The following is a 25,448-nucleotide window of genomic DNA, read 5'->3' on the forward strand; positions in this document are numbered from 1 at the left end:
ACTAGCATTGACCCAAAATTTTTATTGTCCCAAACAAAGCAAGCACAAAGCACTATCACTCTGCCAACGCAACATTTCAAATTCAATCAAGAAAACCACCTGAGCTAAATTAGATCAATGTCCACTTTGCTGAATTTTTGGAATAAAATCCAGTCTGCTTTGATCTCAGCAAAACCAATAACCAGCTCAAATCCACACCCATGCCAGTGACTACTGATCTCATATTTCAAGTCTTTCTTCCAGTGTTATAATTCGAAAGGAAAATGGGCAGAAGATGAAAGCGTGCACATGACTGCCTGCTTAAACTGACTTGGCTTCTCCTGCTAGAGGTGACAAAGAGGCAGATTTGGTACTGTACAAGTTGCCACAGAACATTTTTGCTTCTAGCCCATGCACTTTCAAAGGTAATGGGAAGAATTAGTTTTCTTCTCATGTCCCTCTCTTATTAACAGTTATCCAGCATGTTGTTTGGCCCGAGCAAAAGATTTTTTAGCATAAAAATGAATTTATTGTTTAGCATTCTGAAACAGAATTTTTGAATGGAGGGACTTCCATAAATAGAGCAAATGTGTCCTGTGGCTCAGGCACAGGCCATACCTAAATACCTGCATTTGCCTAATAGCAATACCTTTATTCTTCTACCGAAATTTGTTTCTGGGCTTTTTTTGTGTGTATTTTTAATTTTAGGTTTTTTGCTATTTTTGTATTCTCATGGTGATGTACTTTGTATATTTACTTTGAAAGGTAATCATTATCTATATAGTTTATAAAAATTTCTCTGGTAAAAAAAATCACTTTAATTTCTTTTATAATCTGTATTCATTTTTTATGCTAGATTATACTACTTTTTTATAGTAGATTTTATAATCTGGTAAAAATTAAATGAAACTTCAGTGTATTCATTACTTAAAACCTATTAAGACAGAACATAAATATTCACTGGAATATTACTTCTAATGATTGGAAGGATGAAATAATGATTATTGTTGCATATGTTTTCTTTTTCTGATTCGTACAATAATGGATATAGCATTCTCTTTTCTTTACTTTAAAAAAATATTCATATATATATATATATATATATATTTATATGTGTTTTAATTAAATGCTGTTAAATTTGAGCTGTTCATTACAGAAAGGGCCAGGAAAGAGCAAAATCCCTCAAGTGTAGATCTATAGATAAAAAAGATCAAATGTCAAGCTTTGGGAAGACTCACTAAATCCCTGATTTAAAATATTCTTTTGCTTGTATTTCAATTTCAGACCTTATGGAAAAAATACACATAGGTGTTTGGTGAAATTGTTGGAATTGGCTACAATAACACTTGATAAATGGAATGTAACATGTACTTAGTCTATTTGATATTTTAGATTTTGTTTCTAATATGAATAAAACTCAAATGTCGCAGATGACACAGATGATCCCTTAAATGTTCAGCCCCCTATCAGTCAGAAGCAGCAGAGTTTCCAAATCCAAACTAACATTAGTTTATTAGCTGAAGCATAAAATCAACAGGTTTTTCAGCCTCTTTTACACAGCAGCTTCTGTGAGCCTCTCCTGATCTCCGTGTGCAGATCACAGCACAGCCTCGTCCAGGAGACAAGTGCATCGCACACGGTGTGGCTGATGAGTCATTTCTGCTTCTCAGCCTGCTCTCGCTCGGAGTTGGATATTGCGTACCATATGGCCACAGCCTTCATAAATATGGTTTCAAGGAAGTCATCTGATGGCAGAATGGAAATGGCTTTGTAAAGCAGCAGAGCTGCTAATTGATAGGTGGAAGAGCTGAAAGTGATTGTACTGTAAAAGGAAAATCTTGTATGATCCTGGTTTAAGCATTTGTTACTGCAGGATGAAAATGTTCTAATTTCTGTTACTGGTGTAGACACTTTAAAAGCAAACACATTATAAATAATAAAGCATTTTTCCTGCTTTCCCCCCCTTATTCAATCACTTTCTGGCCAGCAGAATGCAGTGTTTTTTTGCCAGCAGGTCTACTTCTTCAAATAGTCTTCCATTTATTCTACCTTTTGTTGGACTTTCCAGCAATTGCGCCTTATTAATCTTGATTGTAAACTCTCCTCTTCCTGCATTTCCTGTCCAAAGTTTGTGCACCTCCACTATTATGCACAGGCTCTTACTTTGTCTAATTTTATGGAAAAATTCATCTTTTTTCATAAAGCACCAAAACCAGGCCTTTTTTATGGCTTCCCAATTCAGGTTCTCCTAACAGACATGGAAAGTCTGAGAGGAACATTCAACACAGCAGATTCTTGACATGGAAATCTAAGTCTGTTTCTAGTTTATTTTTCAATTAATAAGGAAAATTGTGTCTCTGGCCACGGGGGAAGTTGGCACTAGATGATCTTTAAGGTCTACTTCCATCCCTTAACATTCTCTGATTGGTTCTCTGACTTCTCCTAGGAGTAATTAAGAAAAGTTGAACACTGGGGATCTTAGGTTGGTCCTTGCAAGAGCCTTTGTCTCAGCAGAATGAGAAAGATATTTTGACACTGGTGGAGTGTGGGGGATAGATCCATATAAGTCATATTTGCATGAATGGAGGCACGTACAGTGTGGATAAGGAAAAGAAGGAAATGCCACAATTAACCTGAAATGTCTGTCTACGGAAGAAGATATGCAGAGACTCATGGTCATTGCAGAAGAAAAGCATGCAGACTAGGTTCCCTGGCCTGAAAGTCAATTTTCCAGAGCAACCATTAAAGATCATTTCTACTTCTAAGGAAACAGGGAAAGCTTTTTTTCTTGCTGTCTTAAAAGACCTCCAAATTTTTCCACAGTAGTCACTTGAACACAACTTGTGCAAACTGGAAATTTTGAACACAAAATAATAAAATAGCCCTATTTGAACTCAACTGCATTGCTACTTATAATGTAGAAATTATAAAATAATTTCTTTTGGGAGTTAAGAAAAAACAAAAGACAAACATGTCTGCTGTCACCTAGAAGTGTTTATACTGGGTTTTTTTCCACCTGTGATGCCATGAGGAGCAATTAAAACTCATTCATCAGTAGAGAACACAACAGCTAAAGGTTTAATGCTTGAGTAACAGAGCCCCAATTTCAGAGAAGGTGACCATGGATCTCTTGTCTAATGGCATCCCCTGATCCAAAAAACCACCTACAAAAGGTCATTGTACAGAACACACCAAGGATCCTCAACCATGAAAGTACATAAATCTGAAAGTCTATTTTGTCTTAGCCACACAGCTGATACTATCATTACAGGTGAATCCACTGACTTTGGTTTATTACCAATTTTTATAAGTTTAAAGACTTTTGGTAGAAGGACCTTACCCTTGCCTTCTGCTCCATTTCCATCATTAATCTTTCATGCTGCTCAGCTATTGCCAGTGTTGCAGAATGGACCTTCTGATATATCATTTCTCCTTCTCGTGTTTGAAAGGTGAACAGCCCTTCTCCTGTATCACACATCCTGCAGGGAGATTAAAGCAGAATGGAAAGAAAAAAAATGAGTATTGTGTAATTTTTACTTAACTATTATAAAAAGTGCATGTCTTACAGTCGCAAATGCCAACTTTAGAGATGCAGTTAAGCTCTGAAATTCCAAACAACAAACATCTGCAGTTATTTTTAGCATTGGAGAAAAACATATTCCGAGAGATGGGCAGAACTTCATTAACATATTTTTAAATTCAGTTTTAATCATCATCTGGATAGTGAAAAAGAAGCTTTAGCATGGAATAAAAACTTGAGGTAATAGAGTCAGTTATTTCTGTCATTTTTTCCAAATGTCTGCACCAGTAAGTGTGAGCTAAATTTAATTATTTTAACCAATTGATGCCAGAAATACATAGTACATTGTGACTTTGAAAAACTGACATTTTAAGAGAACACTGACCAACTGAAAATGCCATTATGGTTAATTACTACAAAGATGATGCATTGAAAGACAGCATTAAAAGGGTTAAATTATTACTACCTCTGTCAGTATATTTATGTGAGGCAGCATCCAAAGTTGTCCTGGTAATAACAAAAGCCATTCAGTCCATGTGAAAATAAGAACAGTTGTAAAAGAAGATTAAATAATGAAAAAACCCTCATCCAGAAATAAAATTTACTTTCTTGTTTTGAGGGAGCAACTGCTGTTATCCTTATCTGTGATATAAGTGCAGCATTATTCAGAGAAAAAAGAGTGGTACACAGTAAATACAATGACAAAAAGGTCTGGGAAATATAGGAAATAGGAGTAAGAAATAATGTTAGATTGCTGTGTGACCATTATTTGGAGGATGTACGTGCTGTTAACCAGCGCTGCAATGCAATGTATTTATATTAGTAGTTCCATTATATTATCAGTATCTGATTTACATATTTTTTATAGACTACTTGCAGTTTCAGAAATGGAATTTCAAAAATCCTTTTTATTTGGTCTGATACCTCCTGTAAAGATTTTCAGTTATTTGTGACAGAAAAATGTTGACTTGAGTCACTGATGCATAACATGCATCAACAATAGGGAGATTTTAATTTGCCTTAAAACATCAGATTCCTTTATTGCTTTGGATGTTTACATTAGTTTTAAAGCAACGAAATTTTGTTAATATATCCCAGCTCCTTCAGCATGGTCCCATAAAGCCCAAAACTTACAGAATTAACAAAAAATTAGAAAAATGTGTCCCAAATAGTTCAACATTCAAACGGTTTTAAAATATTACCTTTAGAATTTGAATCCTATATTCTGTATGATTATTCATGCATTAAATTTTACCAAAAAAATTTCCCATCAAATGAACATATAGATCTATATTATTTTAATTAAATAATAATTTAAATATATGTCCTACTATATTACATGCACACACAATTATACTGCAGCTTTTTGAAAAGACACTACTTTTTTTCATGAGATTTATCTTTTTGTCAAATTAGGATATGGCTTCCTAAACAATTTCATTTAAATAGTTAACTGAATAGGGCTGTTATGCTATATATGGGACTGCTGAGAGTTCAGCAGTTGCTTCTGATTTCAGGGTTGATCAGTCTAAAAAAAACCTTATTAACACTTACAAAATCTTTTCCTGTTCACTGGAGGAGACGTGCTACTGTGAGCCTTGTACAAAGAATTTATGCATGTCTGTGTTTGGGAAGAACAGAAAGTATCAGAGGCAGAAACAGTAAACAGAGATGTTTCTGGAAAATACTTGGTGAAAATACTTTGTAATGATCAACTCAGGTATTGAAAACAAAATTCACAGTCTTAAGAATACATGATTAACAATATTATCCATAATTCTGGAATAATACCAGTTTTCTTAATTGAAAAATAGAAATAAAATAAAATCCATTTTATAGATAGGCATTATTTAATCAGTGTTAATGTGATGTGCTAATTAAGAGATTTAAAAAAGAGCTTTTTATATTAAATTCCAATGGAGATCAAGATCCCTGCTGTAAACATTTAAGACATATTATATCCTTAGACAGAGTCCTCCAAAGAGCTTCTGGCGGAAATAAAATGTCCCCAGAGTTTTGTGACATTATGGCAACAGCCTTTCAGATCCCTCAGGGCATCATATAGCCAGTACTCTGCTTTTGTGTAAAGAGATCTTAATAAAATTCAAACAGCGTGAAATGGAAAGTCTGGAAAAAAGGATGAGGTTTCAGAAACTGAAGGAAAATATGATCTTTTTGTTGGTTTCAGAGGATGAAAAATCCTACAGAGTTAAAAACAAGGAAGTAGGGAAAAAAGCAGGCAATGGGGCATGATGGACTCAGCTGCCTGTTTTCACTACACAAACCCCAACCACCCCCACTGCCTGCCAGAGCAGGGTCTGTCCCTGGCTGGGGGCACCAGTGCAGGCTGTGGCACTGCCACCTCACCCCATGCACAGCACACTGCCCTGCCTCCCAGCCTCAGCTGTGGTGGACTGTCACACCAGGGTTGGAAAGCCATTGCCACCAGCCTCCCCATGAGGGCTTCCCTGGCTAGTGATGGATGGTCTGCACACAGCTGCTCAAAATTGCAGGTGAAGGAGAATTGTGGGCATCATTTTTAAAGTGCTGAATTCCCCTAGCTTGATTTGAAGTTTAATAGGACTTAATGCCCCAAAGAATTAAGTAGTTGTTACTTGGCACATCTCAACCAAGAGAAAGCAGCAAAAATTGTTAGCATAAAACTTCCTTCCATTTAAACTTCTTATAATTAATCTGTCTCCCAAGGAGATGAATCCCTTTGCCGTAGTCAGGTTTTCCTGTTCATCTCCTCAGAGCATTGTTCCATTACTCTGAAGTAAAGTGAAAATCTGAGTTTAGACCTTCTAGTCTAGTCTAGTCCAGTCTAGTCCCATCTATTTTTCTGTTCTATTCTATTCTATTCTATTCTATTCTAGTTATAAACCAAGATGAGTAGCCTCATTAGGGTTAGGTTCAGTCTTTCCTGAACAAGGAAACATAGACTAAAATAGAAGCACTCCTAAGAATGATGAAGATGGGGACAAGGAAAGGGTGCTCTCTGAAGCTTAAGGGTTTTGCCATAAAAGCAAAACCTTTACGTATCTGGCCAACAGGAACAGATAAGCCCATGAGCTGAAACAAGACTTGTCTTGTTCTATTTATATATAGTCCAAACCAAGTCAGTAGAACAAAAAGCTGTTATCTCTATGGTCCTTCTAGACGTCAGATAACTGTCCCTATAAAGCTCCAATTTAGGAGGTTTAGTCTTGCTAATGTCTTGTTAATTTCTCTATGTTCAAAGCATACATGGTTGATCAATTAATAACCAACTTAATAACATTTTCATAACTTTTACATGGCCTAAAATCACTTTCAAGAAAAGGCATGACAAAGGTCTGGGCCTCTTTTTTCCTGGTACTGTTGTAGTTAAGCAATGCAGTCCTACCAACTTGGTATGACCTTCACTGTCAGAAAAATGTCACTGATTTTGTATACTTCAATTTTTTTATGAGACTTGCAGTCTGCGGGTGCTTGAAAAATGCCGATCTATTTCTGTGTTTTTCAGCTTTGAAACAGAGATGTCATTAACCTATGCTTTAAGATATTTAAGGATTCAATGAATTAAAATGTATGAAGTGCTTTCACTGAAATAGGAAAGTGCATTTTTTTTCATACATTATTACAGAATGATATAACTGGACAGACAGTGACACCACTAGATAAACAGTTCTGCAAATAATTGCAATTTCTAAAATTCTTTAAATATTGCAGCAGCTTTTCACAACTATCACCATCAGCAGATCTGGCTCAAGAACCAGGAGAGAAAATAGAGAGGAATGTGGGAGCTCAGCTTTTGGCCTAGGACAAGCTAGATTCAGAGATCAGCGGTGAAAGTTCTTGCTTCCATTGAAAGTAGAATTTCTGTTCAAGTCATAGTCATTTTCCCACCACTATTGCCAGGCATTTTTCAACATGTCCCAAATTCATACAATGGTTTCCCACTGTCTTTGCTCACTATGCAATTTCTGCCTTTTAGATAAGAATCAATACTGTATATTAACCATGTAGAATTCCTTTCAAAAAGGAAACTTCATTGACTTCACCACCATTTATAAAAAGTACTTTTTCCCGGATAGAAGTTCATGCTGTCATGTCACTGGTGAAATATCTTAAAAGTTTAACAGTGCAGTATTCAGCAACTGCATGAGAAGACAAGAATTTGACATATCAGCTTCACTATTTCCATTAGGGGTAAAATCTATTTTCACAAAAATGAAGTTTGAATGAAAACTGAAATGCCCAGAAAAATTATTCCCTTGTTTTAAAATAAAAGATAACTTACAATTGTAAGTAGAAAAAACTTTAGCTGTTCATATATCTACATTTAATTTAGATAAATAAATTAATTCATTTAATTTTTAAATGAATTTTAATTATTTGTTTTTATCAACAAATAATTTGGGATTAAAGAAATAATGTCTGATTTATATACTAAAAAGTGTATCAAATTACATACAAATAACTAAAAAGAGGTAATAATCCTCAAATAGAAACTGAAAATACATCATAAAAAAGTCTACTATTAATGATTAATTGATACTAATAACTATAAATATTAATAACTAATAGGTAATAAATAACTATCTTTAGCATTTCCAGTTCTTGAAAGAGAAATAGACTTTAAATTCTTAAATGAGAACTGATCATGAGTACATAATGTCCAGTACCAGACTGGATGTAATTATTGTTGCATACTCCACAGCTAGAGTTTGAAAAATGGTTTCATTAAAAGAGTGGAGCTGTTTACTCAGACACTTCAAGGCCCAAAAATTACATTAATAAAATCACAGAATCACATAATTCTTAGAATTGGAAGGGACCTCTGGAAATCATCTAGACCAATTCACACTTCCAAGGCAGGGTCACCAACAGCAGGCAACACAGGAACTTGTCCTGGTGAGTTTTAAATGTCTCCAGAGAGAGAGACTCCATGACCTCGCTGGGCAGCCTGTTCCAGTTCTCTGCCAACCTCAATATAAAGAAGTTCTTCTTCATGCTGAGGTGAAACTTCCTGTATTTCAGTTTATGGCCATTTGGTCCTTGTCCTGTCACTGGGCACCACTGAAAAGAGTCTGGCACCACCCTCTTGGTATCCGCCTTAGAGATGTTTATATGTATTGATGAGAATGCCTCTCATTCATCTCTTCTCCAGACTAAGCAGGCCCAGCTCCCACAGTCTCCCCTCATAAAAGAAATGCTCCAGACCCCAAATCATCTCTGTGGCCTCTGCTGGACCCTCTCCAGTAGCTCCTTGTCTTACTTGGACCGAAGAGCCCAGAACTGGACACAGCATTCCAGATGGGGCCTGGCTAGGGCTGAGCAGAGGGGGAGGATCACCTCCCTCAGCCTGCTGGCCACACTCTTCCCGAAGCATCCCAGGGTCCCATTGGCCCTCCTGACCACAAGGGCACTGCTGGCTAATGGCCAGTTTGTCATCCAGCAGGATTCCCAGGTCCTTCTCTGCAGAGCTGCTCTCCAGCAGGTCAGCCCCCAACTTGCCGTGGTACTTGGGGTTATTCCACCCCAGGTGCAGGACCCTGTTTGCTCCTGTTGAACATCATTTGGTTGAACCTCATTTGGTTTCTCTCCACCCAGCTCTCCAGCCTGTCAAGGTCCCACTAAATGGCAGCAGAGCCTCCAGCTGTATCAGCCACTCCCCCAGTTTTGTATCATCATCATCATCATCATCATCATCATCATCTTCATCATCATCATCATCATCAAACTTGCTGGGGGTACATTCTCTCCATTCGTCCAAGTAATTGATAAACAGGATGACTTAGGCCAGTCGCAGCATTTATCCCTGGTGAATGCCGCTGACTGCAGGCCTCCAGCTGGGTTCTACTCCACTGATCATGATCTCTGAGCTCTGCCTTGATCCACCTCACAAGTGCTTAGCTAGGTAATGCTCATTTCCTGTATGCCAAAGAAGCCAGTCAGATGGCACATATGGGACTGTTACTTCTAAGATGAGTAATAAATAAAAGTCAGCCTTTCCTTAAAGCCTTGAAGCTGTGAATGTCAGTCATGAAAAAGAACTAATTGGTATGCACTATCTAACTCTGAACTGAGACACATTTCTGGTGTTGCTACAGCTTTGATTTTTTAAAAAGTGGTGGGAACTAGCAATTTTGCCTCCAATTTAATTAGATTATCAGTGGAGACGCACAAACACTATCTCTCTTGTGGATATCTAACTTTTGTTCTTTCCTTGTTTGTTGTTATCTTAACTTGAGCTAAGCCATTTTGACAGAAATCCTGTTTCTTTGTGTGCAAGGACGATACACACAGCATACACTAAAGACAGGCCAGCTAAGCAGCAGACCTCACTACAAAATAAATGCTAAGCTTCCCCGAGGGTCCAAATTCTTTGCTCATTCCAGCGTTCAACACATGCTAGCTTGCTTCCTGCCAAAGTTGGGCTTTTCTGAGAAAACAAAACAAAACAAAAAAAGCAAGGAAAGCAAATAAGCACTTTGTGGCAAGAGCATATTTAGATAAAAAGCTCCCTTTATGCCTAGGAATGCTTATCAAGACAACTGAAAAATAAACTATGCATGTTTTTATGAAACTGTAAGTCAACTCCTATGTTGAAAGGATAGAAAAACAAAGGCAGAAAAAAGGAAATCCTTATAAAAATTTCTAACTTACTATCAAATAGGCAAAAAAGGGATACTTTGCAGGGGGAATCCATAAGGAAAAAAGGTATCTTCATAAACAGAAAATGTATGGGACCTAGGAAAGTTCTATAGGCGAAGCAGAGAGAAGACAATTAATAGAAAATGTGCACAAAGAGAAAATGATTCAGGTATTCAACTTTCGCAGCAGACACAGTCAGAAAGACCCAAAGCTGGGACAAGGTTGGTGAAAACAGGGAAATGGTCCTGTGAAAAATCTGTGTTTGGGACATGAAGATCACCAAGGTGAAGCACAGAAATGGTGCAAAGTGCAACATCCAGAAGGAGTAAACAGAGAATCTGAGTGTGCTCTGTTACACATTCCCTATGGGAATAAAGAGTTAAACTGCCATGCCTTGCTGTCAGCATTTTAGAGTTTTATCTGGAGTGTCAAAAGGATAACCTAAAAATTTTATGATCTGAGAAGCAAATAATGAAAATGTTTTGATATATGAGGTGTCTGCCTGCCCCCCTTAATCATGGTTATTTACCAGCAAGAATATACAACAAGAAAAAGCAATTATGCATGCTATCTACTATTTGCCAGCCATAGACATTCCTCCATGCCTCTGTGACACTTATTGTCATGTTTTTGCACTTAAGCTGAGGTGGGAAACTTTACACTGCTCTTGAATATGCTTATGAGATATAGATAGTGGAATATCCTCGAATTTGGCCTGAGTTAATACAGGGAAATTCAAATATTATCAGACCTCTGATATGGCTCAGTAACTTGATCATGGAGCTTAGCCCTGAAGATTTGTTCAAGGTCAGATCTTGTGCTTCTTGAGTCATCCACAGTGTTTTCAACTAAATGCACTAAGGGATCTCCACACTATCAGTGTAGCTTTCCTACTAAGGCCATTTATAGAAACATTTTGAAATTCTGAGAAGGAAAACATTCACAGATGGAGTGGAAATGATTGATGATGATTTTCTGCCAGGTAGGTGGAACTCCACAACTCAGAGGAATCCAGCAGTCCTTCTCTAATATTACCTAGAGGATCTTAATGCATTCTGAGTTGGAAATCTTTTAAAGACCTTATATGCAGCCATGGTAACAAAAATCTTATGTGCTAGTCTGATGAATACACTGCTAGTCTTTCTGAGCAGAGATGTGATACCCTAAAAATTTTCCCTGCTATAGGGAGACTTATAGGGCCACTCATTTTGTGACTGAATAGTATTTTTTCATTATAAGATTATTAATTTTTCTACCTAAACCAGAAATCATTTAAGTCATAATAACCAGAAATAAAAATTTTCTCATGAAAATGTTTTTCTTTGTTTTAAGGACACATAGGACACATTTCTCTACAGTACTGGTGGTAATTATGCCTCTTGGGATACTTTTCCTTTCCTTGACTGTGCTGCCTCTACAGCCACTGTCTCTGTGATGCCCCATGTGATAGCACATATAGACCACTGAGGCATACGTGTGTTACCAACCCATTTCTGCATGCCAGACATTTCCACTTTTTGCTTAATGGAAGTGCAGAAAGTGGGATGTGACTTTATCTGGACTATATCAATGATTGTTCGCCAGCATTATAAACCTCTATTTCATTTCCACAGGGTTTACCCCTGTCTATCATAGGCCACAGTGGAAAAATATATGCTTTAGTTTTTTTCCTGAGTTTCAGTTTTGATAAGAAGGAGGATTCTATCTGGGGCTTATTTCAGACCACTTTTATTTGGTTGCTACCAAGCCATCCGTACTCTTATCATTAAAATGTTCTTGTTTATATTAATTACTTTGATATATCAGAATAAAATTAGCTAGTGCTGAAGAGTCAAAGATAGCAAATAATTCTCAATGCTGGTTACAGTATAAAAAGCAGCAAACTGGCCTCAAAGTCACGCATTAAAGGTGGAATGTGGAGATTGATGTGCAATTATGAAATATGTCCATATGTAATAGCAAACATGCTGTGCAGAGGCTCTGTTTTCTATTTCCCAGATCCTAGAAGCTAAGCTGTGGTGTGAAGCCAGGTGTCCACCAAGGCTGCTCTATCACTTCTCAGATGGACACGGGAGAGAAAATATGAGGAAAGGTGTCTGAGTTAAGATAAGGACAGGGAGAGATCAGTCACCAGTTACTGTCACAGGCAAAGCAGACCCAGCTCAGGGAGAGTATTTGAATTTATTGCCAATCAAATCAGAACAAGCTAATGAGAAGTAAACCCAAATCTTAAGAATATAATCCACCCACTCCTTCTTCTTTCCTGGGCTTAATTTTATTCCTGATTCTCTACCTTCTTCCCGCCAATGGCACAGAGGGACGGGGAAAGGAGACTGCTGTCCATTCATTCTTTCTGCCCCTCCCCTCCTCCTCAGTGGGAGGACTCCTCAAACGCTTTCCCTTCTCCAGCATGGGATCCCTCCCACAGGAGACAGCCCTCCATGACCTTGTGCTACAAAAGTCTGTCCCACAGGCTGCAGCCTTTCACAAACTGCTCTGGCATAGATACCTTCCAGAGGGTTGTCCTTCAGGAGCAGACTGCTCCAATGTGGGTCGCCAATGGGGCCAAAGGTCCTTCCAGCCAACCTGTTCCAGCATGGGCTCCTCTCTCCATGAGCCCACAGGTCCCTGTCAAGAGCCTATTCCAGTCCAGGCTTCCCGCAGGGTCACAGCCTCCTTTGGCATCTACCTGCTCCACTGTGGGATCCTCCATGGGCTGCAGGTGGATCTCTGCTCCACCATGGACTTTCACAGCCTGCAGGAGCACAGCTGCCTCACCATAGTCTGCACACTGCCGGTGAATCCCAGCTCCAGTGCCTGGAGCACCCTGCCCCTCCTTCTCCACTGCCTTTGGTGTCTGCAGGGCTGTATCTCACATATTCTGACTCCTCTCTCTGGATTCAGTTGCTGTTCTTCAGGGTTTCTTTCTCTGCTTCATAAATCCATTATCCCAGAGGGCTACCACTGACCCTGATGGGCTTGGCCTTGGCCAGCAGCAGCTCTGTCTTGGAGCTGCCTGGCACTGGCTCTGTCAGACATGGGAGAAGCTTCTGGCAGCCACCTCTGTAGTCCCCTTTCTACCAAAGCCTTGCCACACAAACCCAAGACATCCAATACCCAAGACATTGTTCCTAACTACTAGAAGCAATACTCTGGAGTCTAAGAAGTAGAAACCAAATAATTTACCATAACTACATTTTTTGTCTCTTCCTGCTTTATGGACTATTTTCATAAAACATGACCTAGATATTTTGATGGGGGCAACTGAACTATGCTGTTTGTGCTTCCATCACCTCTAAGTAAGAAATATTCTAAGTTTCACATGCAAATTACCTTCTTGCATTAGTATTCAGCTCATATTATTTAAGAAATCAGTGCATGTAATTAATGCATATGTATATATAAAACAACCCACTTTATGGAGACTTTTGACAGTGCAACATTTTCTTTAAAGAAAAAGTCACACTTTTTAAAACAAAGACAAGATAATAAAGCCAATTGTTGACACGTTTTAAAATACACAACACATTTGCATTTTGCACAGTTTACGTAATCAAACAGACATGAAAATGCTGTTAGATAATTAGCTCTGTTAATTTGAAGAGCTCAGGTTTTGTTGGTAACGATGAAATACTATTTAACACTATTAATTAATACTATTTAACTACTGGACTAGCATCCATTCTTACCAGCTTTGTGAAAGAAAAAAACCCAAGAACTCTTATATTACTATTATCATTTTAGTACAGAAGGAGCAGTTATTGCTGGTTGTATAACACACCAATGTGACACTCTGGTCTGATAAAGAGTTTGCAAAAATTACCATAAGCTAAATTTGTCTGACTAAACCTTTCCACTCATCATGGTTTGGCTATTATTTTTCATCTCACTTTTGAACAAGAAAGATACAAGTTCTAAGTGCTTGAATCTGGGATCATATGCAAGTACAGATATTTCTACAGGACTTCTGCAAACCTGTTAAGAGCTATTATTCTCCAACAAAGACAAATATACCATAACAATACTATTCAGTTTCTTTCTGTGTCTTTAGGAGCAGTCCACAGGGGATACAGCATTTAATCTACATTAATACTGTTGACTTTGACAAATATAAAATGTTAAATATAAAACCCAAATAAGGCCATTTCTGGCTAAAATAAATGATAGTGTAATAGCACAGGAGCCCTGTGGCAGCACATCACTACTTGCTATAAGAAAAGCAATAAAACTTAGTGACCCAAGATCTTTATCTTCTGCCTTTTTATTTTTTCATTTGGAGCCCTCCAGGACTGTTATCTTCAGGACTATTCCACGCTCAGGGTGCTGGGGATGGAAATTCTGTCAGATGATAGTCCCTAGAGTCTGCATTAATTCTGAACACAATGAGATAGAATTCTGGAGTTAACTCAATCCTCTCTCAGAAAGGAACTGTTGTTTTAAGAAGACATTTGCCAGCTAACAGATGTTAGAACAGTATCAGCCAAGGATCAAATTTGTATAGGTATATCTGTTAATTTTATTTCATCTTTGAGAAACTTGAGATATTTAGAAGCTGTGACCCTGCACATAGTATTTGGAATACCTGATGATGCTCAACTTAAAGTTAAAAAATGTGGTCACCTCCAACTTCACCCATTCTGTGATCCTGGGATTCTAATTCTGTAATAATTCCCAGTTTTGCATCTGCACATACCTATAAGTAGGACACCAAGAATTTAACATTTGAAATCATCTACAAGTGCATTTGTTCTATAATGTCTCACTGACCTTTTATCTGTGGATTGAATGGTATTGGAAACAAACTGTGCCTTCTGTGATGCAGCCAGATGCTGTGTTTGTGCCATTTTATTTTGACAGCCAGCATGCAAAGTAGGTATTTCCTGATCAAAGTATATCCACATAAGGAGAGAAAGAAAAATTTCTGGAGGCTGAACAGGAATGAACTAATGCAATTAATGTTTTTGATTGATGAATAATAGCAGAAAAATAGAAGTAAGAGTTATGAAGGAACTAATACAGAGCCATGTTTAGAGCCATAGAAAGAGGAAAAAAAGATGAAGTAGTCACAGGCATAATTTTAACATGCATCCGAAACATCAATTTTCCCAGTTTATGAAGAATGAATGCTGCATTCTCTCATTTCAAAAGTGGGACACTTTTGAAAAAAAAAAAAAAGTGTGAAGAAATGATGAAAGGAGCACCCTGAGCATTCTATGTTGAGGCTTTAGAGTACTTCAAAATAAGCATTTCAAGTGTTCCTCCCACCACTTCCCCATTTAAATGCACCATCAAGAGTGATTTCAGCCATTAAAGCATTTATGGTCAGTCATTTCTCTGAGGCTTTCAGCACGTTGTGATTTTATTGTGGTGGGGATTTAAGCACTGCTGTCTTCTCTCAATGTCAGTCCACCTGCAAGGTATGAAGGAGCCATTTGACCATTGTGGCCATAGAGGAATTTTCAGAAAGTCAAACACAAATATTATGGGCACACACGGCCGTCCACTCACCATGCTATGTACATACACTAATGAGTAATTAACATATGCTAATGACATCCAAGGACTCATCAACACTAATCTCAGAAGTGGTAGGTTGTCAACTCCAACAGCAGCGACCCCAGGGTTAGGCAATAGCGCCAGGTATGAGACAAGGCAGGGATTTGTTTAAAAAAAACCCAAAGCTGTATCTGTCAGCCACTGAATTAGAATTGAAGATCTTGGCTGAAGGCCGTGGTTCTGGCCTGAACTTTAGCTAGACATATACACGGACACCAATGGTCAAATAATGCCTTCAGTGGGAAAATGAGTGTGCAGTAACATCAAAAAGTAATCACAGAAAATGTACAACCCCCACCACAAACATTAAAAATTCACTGAACTTGCACCGACTTGCTATGTGTGGTATTTAATTTAGTGAGGAAACATGACTTCACTCCCACTTGCTTTAACTTTTCCTCTTTGACACAAGCCAGGCAGAAGTGAAGTAGACAGATTTTCCCTGTTCTCTCAATTGCAAACAGCAGCAATTCTGTTATGGATCAAACAACTCCCACTGCATTCGCCTGGCATCTCTGACTCCAAGTTTGATTGTGTATAAGACATTCTTGTGCTAGTCCTTTCCAGCAGTGGAAAAACTCTCTGTAAGGTTTTCTCATTAGCCTGATAGCTAAAATCAATTTTAGTTTGTGTTCAGGTAAGTGGCAGCATGATAACATCTTGAGAGTCCTCGAAATATTTCATATCTTCAAAATAGTTCCATAAAATTTTGTTCCATAAAAACAGGGACTTCTTACAATTACACAGGCAAGTGGGAAGGAAAAGGTGTAAGTCGATAAAAGAGGTGTAGACACAAAGAAATGGAAGAAGATAGTCCTGCAAAAGCAAATCATCACAAATAATCACATAGTTTAGATAATACTGGAAAAGGACAGGAAAAGAATGTAAAAGAATGAAAAAAAAAGGCAGAAAGCATGATTTACAGTTTATACTTACATACTTGGTCTCCCTACACATTTTCCTATAGTACCACATATAATATCTCCTGTCTAAAGCCTCATGGGATGCAATGGCCATTTTCTGACGTTTTGATAAATGTCCATTTCCACATGATTAATATCAATCAGTTATGCTGATTAGATTTTTTTTGTTGAGTATCTACTATGAGTCCTGTGTGAAACTACTGATTGGCTAAAGACATATTTTATGCTATCTTTAGTGAGGATTTTGCTTAAACTGAAGAGGTTTAAGCAAGAATGGTGAGAACTGTGGTCATTGTGCTCAAATGCCACCATTTAATATTCCCTCAGACCAGTTCTCTGCAGAGCACTGAGGTACTATTAATTGACAAGAAATGCACCTTTACAAGTCTGCCAGAAAAGGGGGAAAACAAAGACTGAAAAACAAATTTGGGATAGTATAATCTAAAAGTATGAAATCCATCTTGTCTAATGCATAAAATTTTTAAGCACAGCATGCCTGCTCTCTGCCCAGGGAACCTGGGGCATTGTTTGAAAGCAAAATGAAAAAAAGCAATCATCCTTTGCTGTGGGGGAAAAAAATACTAACAAGCTTCTTTTACACTGGAGTTTACTTGTCTAGTTCAATATTCCAGAGTTTAGGCTTCTACTGTTCTACACTGACTTAGCAATACTTTTATAACAAATTTATAACATGGAACTGCTCAGAACACTGGAATGTGCCAATCCCTTCTGTGCACGATTCTGTATGCCAGGTTTAAAACCTCATGAACTATAGATGCAATACCTACTGCTTCACTAAAAATTTACATACAGTTACCCAAACAGAAATCAGTACTGGGGGCGAAAGAGAAGGGGTAAAAAATCTCTGATGTGCAGAATGATGCAAAATGTATATTTGTGGTTCTTATGTAGCAAAAGGTGACCTTGCCTTTCCGAGACACACATAATAGCAAGGGCATGTTTGTGGCTATTCCACATATGCCATTAAAACAATTTTGAATATCCTTGGTAACACTGGAAAAGTCTTTTACAGTATTTCCACATTTTGTCAATCTGGAACATATAGGTATTCTTTATATCACAGACAGAATCTTAGTCTCCAGATGAATGCTAATATATTTTTCACTTTTTGTATATTGCTATTTCTGCTTTTATTTCACGGATGGTGCCTTTTACCAGCTTTTGACACTACTTCCACGTGCACAGAACACTTTTTCTTGGCTGTTCTCCATTTCATCTGTACTTTTAAGCTGAGAGCTAATCATACATTTTTCTTTTTTTTTCCCTTCCTCTCTGAGAAATTGGTCTCATGGGCCTTAAAGAAGCATCTGGTAAAAAAGGCAAAGTACCTGTGAAATGAAGTATTTGACGTTGTTTTGTCAACATCAGCTAATGGCAAACACTTATCCAGGACAATGGCTTCTTGCTACTTTTGTGCACATCTTCCCCACTTTGTGATTGGATGATACACATTAAATGATACACATTTCCAAACCCAGTTACCTTCTGGATTTTTTTAAAGAAGTCTCTCCCTATCAAGTTCTGTCTTACCAGCCCATTTGTATTTAATTACCACATTCCTATTTCCTATTCCACATGCTTAGCCCATTCTGTTGTGCCATCCCCACAAACTTTCCCTTCCATTTTTCACCAATCTCTCCAGTTTCTCTTGGTCCCAGCAAGCTCTTTATTTTATTGCTCTTTGTTCTCTGGTGGCAGTGGCAGCGCTCTTAGATGAGCAGAGATACACATGATCAAGCCTTCCTATCATTAAATAAAGGGTTGGCACCCTCATCTGAAAGAACTTCAGGGCTTTCCCCTGAATCATCCCCAAGACTATATAGTTTTCTGCCCTTAATCCCATTCCTGAACCTAAATGATATTTATGGTAAGACAGTTTCAAGTGGTTTTGAGTTTTTAAGCATTGCATACCAATAAATGCAATAAGTGATGATATTTTCTATTTACCTTTATAATCAACCTGATGAAATTTCAGCCATTTCAGGTAAATAAAATCCCTCCATGTCATTCATCTCAAAATGTTGTTTTCAGAAAGTGTACCAGGAACCATTTAAATTATCATTTTAAAGAGGGGATATTTTTCAAGTTGGACAGAGAATTATTAAAAAAAATAGTAAAGAAATGTGAAAATTTGCTTAGATATACTGGTTCAAGCAAGCCATGTGAATACAATGTTATATTTGACTTTTTGGCCACTGACAGGATAATCAAGTAGATGAAAGATTTCAGTGAATTATAGCACTGACTGAGTTTTCTTCCAAAAAGTCAGAAAGATCAAATGATGTTTGGAGCAGCTGAAATTGAGAGATTCCATTAGATGCTACTTCTCCCTCCCCTCTTTCTAATAAGATGGAAGCTTTTTAGAAAATATGTGACAAATGACCACTCACAGCAGAAATAAATCACACACCACAGAGTACAGCATTATTAATAGTGCAATAATAGTAATAACTTACTGTGATAGCAAAGAAGTACCATTAAGAGGGACACAGCAGCTAATAGCATTTCCTCTACAGGGGCTAAGGGGCAAACCTTCCTTTGGTACCTTATAAATAAGTGGAAGATTAAAGGAGCCAGTGGGACCAAATAGCCTGATTTTTCCAGAATACTACTGAGTAAGCACTGCCTGTAAAGTGCTCTCCATCTCCCCTATGTGACAATATTTTAATAGTTCTTTAGTTAATTTAAATTAGAGTGAGAGGACATTTAGTTGCAATAAAAGACTTGAGGGGGGGATATAAAATATAGTAATGCTAGGAGGGCTGTGACATGGTTTTCAATTATTAGCCTTGTTTTCTCCTTAGCAAAGTGCTGTGTGAAAAAAAAAACATTGAAATTTAGCACATGAATTTGTATTCAGGCACTACTTAAAAAATTAAAACAATTAATCATGAGTGGTCAATTGGATAGTTCTTTCAGGTCTTCATATTTAGTTATATACATATTTTGGGAAGAAAACATTTATATTACTTTACACTTGTTATTAAAATATTTCTGTGTGTGTGTGTGTGTATTTGTCTTAGTAGTAAAAGTTCACAAAAAGTAATTTGGATTTCACTAATGGTGAAGCTGTTGGGAAGTGGTGAAGAATATATATTATCAGAATTATTTACCATGTTTTAAAGGTTTTAACAAAAACATCCTAGTTATTCACCAGTTCAAGAAAATTTTCTGGTTTGCGAACTAATGTTGTCTCCATTTGTGTTTTTTTTCAATATTATTGTCTTGGTTTTGATTATCAATAGCTTTTTACAGAAAAGCAGATTTTTTTCTAATCAATAACATAATGAATGAAATGAATAATTAATTGATAAATAGATGGAAATATTATTTTCATGATTATTGGTTGGTTTAAAAAGCAAAAAATGTAAAAAAAACTGCACCAATTTAAAGAAAATGTTAGTAACCTCCACAGTTACTGACACATTCCAATGCAGCCTTGGGTGCCATGAGATCACAAATATCATAAGTATGTTGGGAAATGTGTTTAAATATAACTTACATACGTATAAAGCTCTTGTTGTTAAGGACATTCAACTTACTAATGAAAAGTTAGCATGCAGCTACTGAAAAAAAGAATCACCATGGAAATTTCTAAGCTAGAATTTCTGCTCTCACAGAATTACTATGTCCTGAACACAGAAGTATTTCTGGAACTGCTATCCATCTGTGACTGACAGCAATGTCCAAAAACACTCTACTGACCTCTTTTGGAAGCAAAGAAGTTACTGGGTACCCACATTTTCCAGAAATGCATCTTAATAAAGCAAAACAAAAAGATGCCAATAAGTATTTTATAGAATAATAGAATATGCTGAGCTGGGAGGGATCCATCAGGATCACAGAATCCATCTCCTGGCCCTGCACAGGACACACCATGTGCCTGAGAGCGCTGTCCAAACTCTTCTTGAACTCTGTCAGCCTTTGTGCTGTGACCACTCCCCTGGGGAGCCTGTTCCAGCACTTTCAAGGAGAAAATCCTTTTCCTGATATCTAACCTAATCCTCTCCTGACTCAGTTTCATCTTGTTTCTTTGCGTCCTGTCACTGGTCATGAGAGTGAGGAGATCAGCACCTGTCCCTTCTCTTCCCACTGTGAGGATGCTGAAGACTGCAAGGAGGTCTCCCTTCAGTTTCCTCAAGGCTGAACAGACCAAGTGGCCTCAGCTGCTACTTATAAGTGAGTTTATTATTTCTGAGAACAATGAATCAACACTGCCTGAAAGAACAGGGGGAATTAGGCAGATATTAGGCAAAACCTTCCAAAACCAGCTTTCTCAGTTCAAGAGTAGTGAACAACAGTTGAGCTATACTCAATGTGATTTCATTGTAATGAAGACTAAAGCCTGAGAGAAGAATAAAACTTCCACTGCAATTGCTTTTGCATATGACATACAAGAGACAACTGTTCAACACTAAAATGTCTTTAAAATAAACCTATGTGCCAGCAGAGGAACCAGAGTTCCTGACACAAACATATAAAACCATGCCCCTTTATGCTTCTGCAGTGCTCCACATGTGCATGTGCAAGCACGGGTTTGCACAGGCTCCTACATATTCATGAACAAGGCTCTTTTGTTGTGCAAATCCCAGCTTTTGCATTTTGATTACTTCCTTCTATGTTTGTACAGTACATAGCCCTAGCACAACAGATATTTTGAACCTCCTCCTCAACTGATGATCCTACATTCATAAGCTTTGGAGAAAAGAAGGATTTATTTGTGCTTAGCATTCTTGCTGGCTACATGGTTCTCTGTGCAAAACGTGGCCTTCTGGATTGCCCTTTGTGAAGCAATTAACACTCTTCCACTGTTGGTATAGATAATTAGGCGTCAAGTTTCAGCATTTTTAATTAGCTCATGCAAATAGCCTTGCTGGGGGAGAGATGCAACAGTATTTCAGTGCTAAACCAGACACTTTTATTGTAAATGGTATCTATATATTAAATGAAGAACATTGCAAAATCTATTAGTATTTTGTATTTAAAAGCTTTTGAGTTTTGACATCAATTTTTTTTTCCTACTAAATTGTTTTGGGTTTCAAATCTGAGTTATTTTAGCCCTCCTGTATTTTCTGGTAAGAAGTTAAAGGTTATTATGCTTCTTGGAGATAAAAGGACCTGCTGCTGGGATGTTTCAAGTTATCCAGACCTGCCATATGAGATTAATTATTGCTGTTGCTGACTGTGTAATTCAAAGGTTAAAATGCAGATTTGAAATAATAAGTGAATCCTAATGTGATTAAGAATGTATGAATTATTTTGTCTGCTTCTTCGGCACTCATACATTACACAGCAATAACCTTGTTAGCCATATTCAGCTTCAGGAATATTAATCCAACAATGCATGCCTACAGGAGAGCATAGGTATGAAAAACAGACTATTAGAATATGGTAAGTAAATAAATCTTTTGGGCTCGCACATGGATGGAAAACCTCCTGAAAGATAAATGGTGGCTGATCTCAAAATATTTTCAAACAAGCCTTAATTTGATTATGAGGTGACTGTGTTATGAAGGGAGAAAGCAAATTAGGCGCTTCAACTGAAAGGTACAATTCACGCTATGCCAAGATCATAGGAAGAACTTAACATGCTGTCTGCTAATACACTAGTCCAACACAACACCATTCTTATTGATTCCATTAAAAAGCTTTGCAGCATTTCAAATAAACAAATTATATTGGACAGCTGGTGATCAGCTAACTCACACTGATCCTTCTGTGATCTGTAAATATAACCCACTTCTACAGACACCTCAGAGATGATGGCTTTCCTTCTGAACTGCATATGTGCTGTGTTCACTGGAAAAATTTGGGTGATTGCTTTTCTAACTGCATGTCTTTCACTCAGTACAAATTCATAAGAAAATTGCTTGGGCAATGCTGAATTAATTAGCTAGTGATGTGCTCATTGCTATCAATTTAGTATTTATAAATTTATCCATTATTATACTACACACGTCATCTATGAAGCTTGGTGCTCTGTCCTAAGAGTCACTGACTTTTCAATCTATTTCTGTTAAAATTAAAAAAGGGAAATCTCTCAATATAGTTCTTTTTAAGATGTCATTGTTTTTCCCATAAAAATTATCTTTCCCAGTGAAGTGAAGTGAAATGGCTCAGGCATTCTTTGTCAGTTGGAGAAAATCTTTTGTAGGCTTGTATATCATAGGAAAATTTTCAAAAAAGGGTTTAAAAAAAGCAAAATGCTTTAGAAGGTACAATGCAACCTTTTCTTCTCTCTGCTTCCCATAGTCAATTATATAATGAAGAATTTCATTGCTATGTGAGTTTTGGTGGAACTTGCTCTGACTTATCAATGCTAGAGCAGTCTGAGAGGAGCCTTGGCAGAGAGAAAATGCAATGAGCACTTTATAAATCACTTACAATGAGCTATATTAGCTTCTGGTAGTAAAACAGTTCTTAGATTAGGTATCATGATCAAAACCAGAGTAAGGGTCCTGTAGATGAGTTAAACACTCAACTCCTTTTTAAGTAGGGTTTAAGTGAATCAAATGACTAACATAGAACTTATTCCAGGTCAGGAATTTGGCAAGAGGCAAACTGAGAGCTGGAATGGAAAAAAGTAGGAATGGAACTACAATTACAACATATTACAGTATAACCTTGGCACTGCTAAGTAACAGGAACTAATGAAACCTTTTCAGTGCTAAGAAATGCCACTTTCCCTAAAATGAGAGCTGTGTCATTACTGAGAAAAAAGTCAGGGTAGGATACATAAAAGAGATTAATGATTCTTTTTCAAGAAAGTTTTTTATTTTCAGATTTTAGAGATATATGCCACTTGTGGAAAGGATATGAGAAAGAAGTGAAGGGACCATGAGGAAACATAAAACCACAGAAAATTTATATCACAGGTAATTTGGCTTTTTGAAAATATCACAAAGGTGTAAAAGAAGGAAAATATCCGAGCAGACTTAACTATTTAAAGTGTGGGATGCTGAGAGCTCTGTGTTAATATTTATGTGAAATGATAAATTATCTACTGAAGCTGCACAAGTGCTCATACTGCTGCTCAACCCAAAATGATTCACAAATTCTATCACAAGCTTATGATTTTAATGATATTTAGAATTATTTAAAATATATGATTTATAATTCCATCGTAAACCCAGGATAGATAAACTTAATCCACTATTTAGATAATCCACCAGCAATCAGAAATTGCAGGCTTGTCTTTAGGGAGGTACAGGCATGTACAGCAGTGTATGAAGTCCCATGACAGCTGTCTAACGAGGTACATGCATAAGGGGCATATAAGCAAAAAAGAGCATGTTAACTGTGACTGAGCTTTAAGGGTTAATTGACTAATACATTTCATATTAACACCAAAAATCACCACAGAGGACTGACAGACAAATGAAACATTTCAGTCAGATGTAGTGCCTGAAGGAAACAGTGAACTTTCTGCTTCAGATAACCCTAGCATCTGTGTATGTACCACAGAGAAAATGAATATATCAGTCTTGGGAAAAAAAATCTGAGAAATTCTCATGTCACCAGTGTGTAATGCTTAAGCTTAATATTTTTCTTAACCAAAGGAACAGATTCCAGATCTTAGAAGTGATAGAGAAGACCATATTTCATTAAATTTTCTCTGATGAACAAAAAAACTAAATCAAAGGCAAATAAAGAAGGAATAGTTTAGTGTGGTTCAATGAGTCTCTTTGAATGCACAGCATGAATTACTTGGAAATACTTGAAATTGTTTAAATTTCAACATCTTGTCTACAGAGTAAAAGAAAATGTATTGCAGAAAAAAGAGTATGTAATAGATTCTGTGGCTCCTTTTGCTCTCAAAAAATCCAAGAAAAAAACCTTCTGCCTCAAAGTCTCTGCTGGAAACTCACAAAATTTGACAAATTTTAGCTGGAGCTTCCACAGCCCATCCCCTCATTTTCTCACCATGTTTAACTTGACTTCAGCTTTTTATTTTTTATATTTCTAGCCAGTTAACAAACTTGACCAGACAGCTTCCATACATAGAAAATAATGTAAAAGACAAAATTACAGTAAAGTGAAAGAAAAAACACTCAAAATGAACAAGGAGTCCATATGTGCTTAATTTTCTCTGTGTCTTAATTCTGAATTCTTGGGAGTATCCTCTTATGGTCCTAAAAAGATGCCTCAGACAGCTTGTTTTGGCAAAAGGAAAGCTTGGACAACTGCCTTTGGTAGTTACCAGAGAGTGGAATTTAAACATTGTTTATGGCCTTTATTATGGTAAGATTTTTTTATTCAATGGTGATTGTTTGGTTTACAGCATCAGCAAAATGAATCCTGTAATTTGGACAAGAGACTGAAAAGGATGTCTTCACACCTGATCAGGACTATGAAATGTTTCACCTGTAGCTGTTTTACTACTTTTCTGGCACGTTTCTTAAATTGCATGTAGTTAATGCAATCCCCTGCAAATTAGGAGCAACTTCATGTGGACAGTGAGGGTGGGCAGCTCTGTAAGGACACATCTCCTATTTCAGAGGCTTAACATCAGAGACAGTCCAAGACTAATTTAGCCCATGTACATGGAGCAGCACCTCTAAAAGTTTGAAGAGAAGTAAGTGCACCCATGCAGGTCAACTCCCCAGTGCCTCCAATGTATCCAATATCCAAAATAATGAGAACAAGGCGTCTGAACACATCATATATATCCATAAACTAAGGAAATCCTGTGAATCGTTGATAATTAAACATTAAAACTCCTGTTGTGGTTTAATCCCAGCTGTCAACAAAGTATCACACAACCATTTTCTCACTCCCCCGCTGGGATGGGGGAGAGAATTGGAAGAGTA

At 37.3% G+C, this 25,448-nt stretch overlaps 1 protein-coding gene across 1 annotated transcript in view; it reads right to left on the bottom strand.

Moving 5' to 3' along the window:
• Positions 1–25,448, bottom strand: part of DOK6 (docking protein 6) — a gene marked incomplete at its 3' end in the record, with an annotated part of 153,850 nt that overhangs the window by 56,832 nt on the left and 71,570 nt on the right. The window contains exon 6 of the mRNA XM_005423353.1: positions 3,320–3,458. Coding sequence (XP_005423410.1) covers positions 3,320–3,458 — 139 coding nt within the window. The remainder of the gene's footprint in view (positions 1–3,319; positions 3,459–25,448) is intronic.

Source organism: Geospiza fortis, unplaced genomic scaffold (genome assembly GCF_000277835.1).
Source record: "Geospiza fortis unplaced genomic scaffold, GeoFor_1.0 scaffold100, whole genome shotgun sequence".
Taxonomy (NCBI): domain Eukaryota; kingdom Metazoa; phylum Chordata; class Aves; order Passeriformes; family Thraupidae; genus Geospiza; species Geospiza fortis.